The 4997-nt window shown below is 37.3% G+C and overlaps 1 protein-coding gene across 1 annotated transcript; it reads right to left on the minus strand.

Moving 5' to 3' along the window:
- Nucleotides 1–1339: 1339 nt before the first annotated feature.
- LOC114620587 (exocrine gland-secreted peptide 1-like) lies at nt 1340–4684 on the minus strand. The gene is made up of 2 exons (XM_028766703.1): nt 4616–4684; nt 1340–1720 (listed from the first exon to the last, which is right to left on the minus strand). Exons 1-2 carry the CDS (start codon nt 4682–4684, stop codon nt 1340–1342), a joined length of 450 nt encoding a protein of 149 aa, XP_028622536.1.
- Between the last annotated feature and the right edge of the window lie 313 nt (nt 4685–4997).

Genomic DNA, 4997 nt, shown 5'->3' on the forward strand with positions numbered 1-4997 from the left:
AAGTAGACATTAAATCAGAGTTCACAATCTTCTTTTGTATATTGAAGCTTGGTAGCTAATACGCAGCATGGCCAAGTATAAAAATTTCAATCAACTTGAAAAGTTAAAACAACATGGCCAATTTTTGTCTATGAATCGAACACATCATACAAAGAACAACAAATTCAAATAATAAAGCTTCACCATTAAAAGTTCTAAGAGAAGCAGTACTAAACTATCAATCCTACATTATGTTTGAGGACTTTCCAGTATAAAAATATCATGGACAGTCAGTCTCTGAGGAGAACCTCACACTTTCAAAGCTGACATTCAAGTGCTCTAACAGGTAAGCCTAGTTGAGTGTCAGGGGCAGTATTAGTTTACCAGGTTTCCAGAAATAGTTGTTGTTGGTGAAAGAGCAGCCATTTGAAATCTAAATGTGAAGGTTGTTGTATATAAAAAGGCCTGTCTCCGAGAACAAGTGCTTTATCAGTCCCTTACCTGAGGTTTGTAAGAACTCAACTGACTTGAATGAATGTGAAGTCTCAGCTAGGCCTTTCTTTTCTTTTCATGTGGAGAAATGGACTTAGGTTTGCATGAACAATAGCCTGCACAAGACTGGTCACATCAACATTCAGTCACACAGGAGAGAGGGTGTTGTAAGACAAAGCTCATCTGTAGGGAGTCGTTGGCATTGGATAGCAGCAGGGGAAGTCATTTTCTTCAGTCATTTAACCACTTTTGATTTGTCATGTTCCTGGGATCACTTCATACATATGACTATATGTTCTACCCAGTGAGCTTCCCAACAACTAAGCAAAAATGCAAACAATCGAACAAACATGGAAACAAAACAATAAAGGCAGGAGAGAGACTTATTGGGTAGATAACTTATAGTTCATGTGAGAGAGAGGTAATGAACAGAGTGTGAAATGTGACTGTGAACAACGTGAAAAATCAATATACTTAATACTTTAAAACTTCAAAGCTTCATAGTTCAAAGCACATGACATTTTCATTCCCATATGATCAGACTACAGTGAGGAAGAGTGAGGAGCCCATCTTGACTTTACTAGAAGTCTTGCCATGAAATAACATGTGCATTTAAAGAGAGGAAGGTTAAGCTCTTATTTCTAAAGTGATGCTAATCCTATCTGTATGCTCCTTTTACAGCTAATTCAAAACCTCTTTTATGATGCTTCTGGCCAATTTTATTATTTAACAGGAGGTAGGAAAGTGTTTGTTTTATTTATTTACACTTTCTAAGCTCCTTTGTTTTGGTGGTTAAAAAAAAGGTAATAGGACTTAAAAGGGGAGGCTTCTAAGAGCCATAACATGTAAGATACCAGGAAACTTGTAGTTAAATTCTTAGGGAAGCCAATCTCTTTATCGCTAAATACAAAATTTCATCTAGATCAAGGATGCCTTTGTATTTAAAATTGTCTCTTTGGTGCCTAACTCTGGTCCCTTGAAGCCTATTGTCAATGTGATTGAAGTTTACTGTACTCTTTTGAGTACAATAGTTGCTCCGGGACATCTTGTTTTTAGATGGGTTTAACTCATGTTGGTTACCATTGGCAAAGTCTTCAAATAATGTTTTATCTTGCTTTGAGGCAGAGAATACCTTCTCAGGGTCCTGTATATTTCCATCACCTTGGTGGTCAGTCTTATCCAAGACAGCCTTGTGATTTGTCTTACGATTAGAAGATGTGGTAGAGTCTTTTTGAGTCTCTGTCAGTACCTGAAAGAGGGGAATTATTTATAACAAGTGTTTAATAAGAAACCTAAGACTTATCCATTTGTATTTACACAAGATGCAGTAAGATGAGAAGAGGCTGTGAGCTCATATTTACTCTAGACTTTACAGTGAGTACTTCCCTGCATGTCACTGAAGTTAGTATGGGTTACGCTAATGCAAGAACAAGAATAATACTCAATACTCTATAAGCACTAATTTTGATTTTTAGAACAATTCTCCAGGGCTATTTAACACACAACTTTCTGATCCTAGCAAAAACATATATTTTTATTTGGGGAGATTACATCGATCTAGTAATGTAACTCTCACTTGTTCAGTTTAGTGGTTGAAGTTCAACTGATGAGTTATTTCAACTTGATGCATTGTCTTGTAGATACGTGTATGTGGATACCAGGTGTAGGATAGGACAATGCTTATGAATGTTTGAACAAGATCTAAGGAAGTTTGAATTTCCGCAGTAGTGTGGTGCTTTATGGGAAAGAGTAATACTTTAAGCCCATGTAAACAATCACAGTATCATTATATATTTTCTCTGATTTTCAAGATGATTTATTGTTATTTCCTCCATCATGTTTTAGGATTAAGTTTTTTTAAAAAATTATGTCTATTTCTGTGCTCAGAGACATCACCATACTAAATGGAAATATGTCTATGTCTACCTTCCGATATGTTCGCCGTAACAAGGGCCATTTGTGTGTGCTTGAACAAATAGACCTAAAACACTTATCAATTCCTTATAGAAAGAATGCACATTCAAGACATTTGTAGTGCAGAACCACTGCGATTTGTCTAAGGGAATGTTATCATACACATTCAATTCCCTATATACAATTTAACTAACATGAAATATAAAGACAATTAATTTAAAAGCCCAAAATGCGATTTTCTGATAAAAATTGTAATAGTATTTTTTATTCATATGCTATCTTGATTTGTATTGAAAATTCTTCTAAAGAGATGGTGTCTACAAGAGGAATTAATGGAGCTTTAATTAGGAGTGAAAACATTTTAAAACATTAACTATAATAAATAAAAATATCATGTTAATGGTTCCTGTTGAGTGTGGGCTGGAAGCCAGCACAGCTCCAGTGTAAAAAAGAAACCTGTGATGGAGACATAGGAAAGTCAGAAAAACAGCAGTATGTGAGCTATGGGTAAAGGTCTAACTAGAGACATGAGGGCGTTAAGAGGAGAGAAGAGAGAAGACTGTGATGTCCATGTTGTCATTGCCTGGGAGGATTGGCAAAATGGAGTACAACAGCCTGGAGCTCATGCAGACACAGACTCAGCTCCAGTACCTACTGCTCAGCTGCAGGATTTCTCCTGGCTCTATGATATGAGGAAAGGTTCAGATTCTAGACTGGACAACTTAAAAGAACCACTGTAGGCCATGATGCCCCTTTTGATTGCTCTACCTGGTTGTCAGCCTGACTATATCTGTAATGAACAACAATCCAGACATGGAAGGCACGCCTATCATCTAGATCTTGAGAATGGAAAACACAGGTTTCTGACCTGGATCTTGACATGGGGGTCTTGAAACACAATGGCCATGAATGTCTTAGGGACAGGCAAGGTAGTACTTGAAGCAGGCAGATCTCTAAATTCAAGGTCCGACTGGGACAAAGCAAATTCCAAACCATTTAATCTTTTAAGTACACACCATTAATCTGGGCCAAACCTTCTGCTGGAAAACTATAGAAGGACATTGGAAGAAGGAAGACTCACTCTAGGCTGCCTGCTTACACTTACTTATGAGCATATGTTGGAACCTACTTCTTCAGGATTTCAGCTTATACAGAAGACCAGCTGAAACAACTAGCCCTGTGGAATTGAGCAACTACTATTGATGTCTGCAGTGTGTGTTTCCACCGAAGTCCATGTGAATGGCTGGCCACTATCAAGACTGTTATCTGAAGCCATAATATTTATAGGAGAGCTGGATCACTATGCAGCAGCCCACAGCACAGAGGTATAGGCTGTTGCATAAGAGACAGAAAGCTGGCTCCATGCCCCTATGCTACCTCTGATGGCTTCTAGCTTAGATGGAGGCAGAGATTCATCTGTCCTTTAGTGCTGGGTGAGTAGGAGTTTGACCATTCTCCATTGAATATATGGACCATATAAAGTGGAATTTTTTTCTTTGAGGGGAGCATTGATGGGGAGATCATGGGGAAACGGGCAACCATGGGAATTCTGAGAGGTGAGCATGATGGGCGTCATGATATGAGATTCCCAAACAATCAAAGAAAAATAAAAGTAAATACATGATCAAACCAATAACTAGAAGCTAAAAGGATCATGAAAAAGAGTTTAGTATGAGTGAATAACATGTCATCACATTTGATTAGGAACCAGGTGTATGGTACAGCAGAAGAAATGGTCATACATCTCTTGAGAATTAGGCACACTTCACATGCTTTAGTGATTACCAGAACATTTTGGCTGTTGGTCCTTATATTCTATTTTATTTTAGGATGGGTCCTTCTTTGAATGCTGGATTCTTCTACTCTTTTACATTTCAAAGTAGAATAATTGAAACTGAAGATAAGCTCAATAGATGAATTCAACTCTTAATTCTTTACTCACTGACATGTCTCTCAAGCCCCATAATGTGTTAATTTGATGCCTAGTAAGTGTCATATACTTGTAGCAAATCTGACTCGTCAAGTCTCCACTTCCCTCATGGCATTCGTGGGTATTATAGCTATAAATGCTAGAGTGAAATCTTTTTCTGTATCTCTGTAGCCCTGTTATATGCTCCAAGACCAAATGAGAATACTGTAACCCAGTATATTATACGGATTTCTGTATTCTTATGTAACGTACTATTTTTAAAATAGGTAGTTTTGAGATAAATAGTTATGTAACACTCACACTTTCTTCAGTGTGTATTGATGGCAGCAGCAGAGTTATGAGAAATAACGTCACTCGTAAAGGAGCCATAGCTGACACTAAGCAAAGAAAAAGTCTTGATTAAATTAAGACATGTATAGGACTCAGAAGTAAGAAACACATTGATAGAATATATACCAAAGCAACTCTGGTTAATAAATTATTTAATAAAACATGTGGAGTTGATATGTGAGGTTGATGTAATTTCATTTTGCCTACCTTGTCTCTAATTAATAAGCTAAAGGACCTGACTGCTATCACTGACGGACCTGCAAAGGATAGAAAATTCCTAGTTTCTTTCTAAGAATGGAAAAAATGGACTAAGGAAGTCCATTTCCTTATCCTCAGAAGGAAATGTGGGGGA

The sequence above is a fragment of the Grammomys surdaster genome, unplaced genomic scaffold (genome assembly GCF_004785775.1).
Source record: "Grammomys surdaster isolate TR1022 unplaced genomic scaffold, NIH_TR_1.0 169, whole genome shotgun sequence".
NCBI lineage: Eukaryota > Metazoa > Chordata > Mammalia > Rodentia > Muridae > Grammomys > Grammomys surdaster.

What these genes read in the sequence shown, in the direction of transcription:
- LOC114620587 (XM_028766703.1), bottom strand. Translation starts at nt 4,684, where the DNA reads ATGGCTCCTTTACGAGTGACGTTATTTCTCATAACTCTGCTGCTGCCA. An exon ending in CAATACACACTGAAGAAAGT is followed by an intron (nt 1,721 to 4,615) that starts GTGAGTGTTACA and finishes CCCCTCTTTCAG; the next exon opens with GTACTGACAGAGACTCAAAA.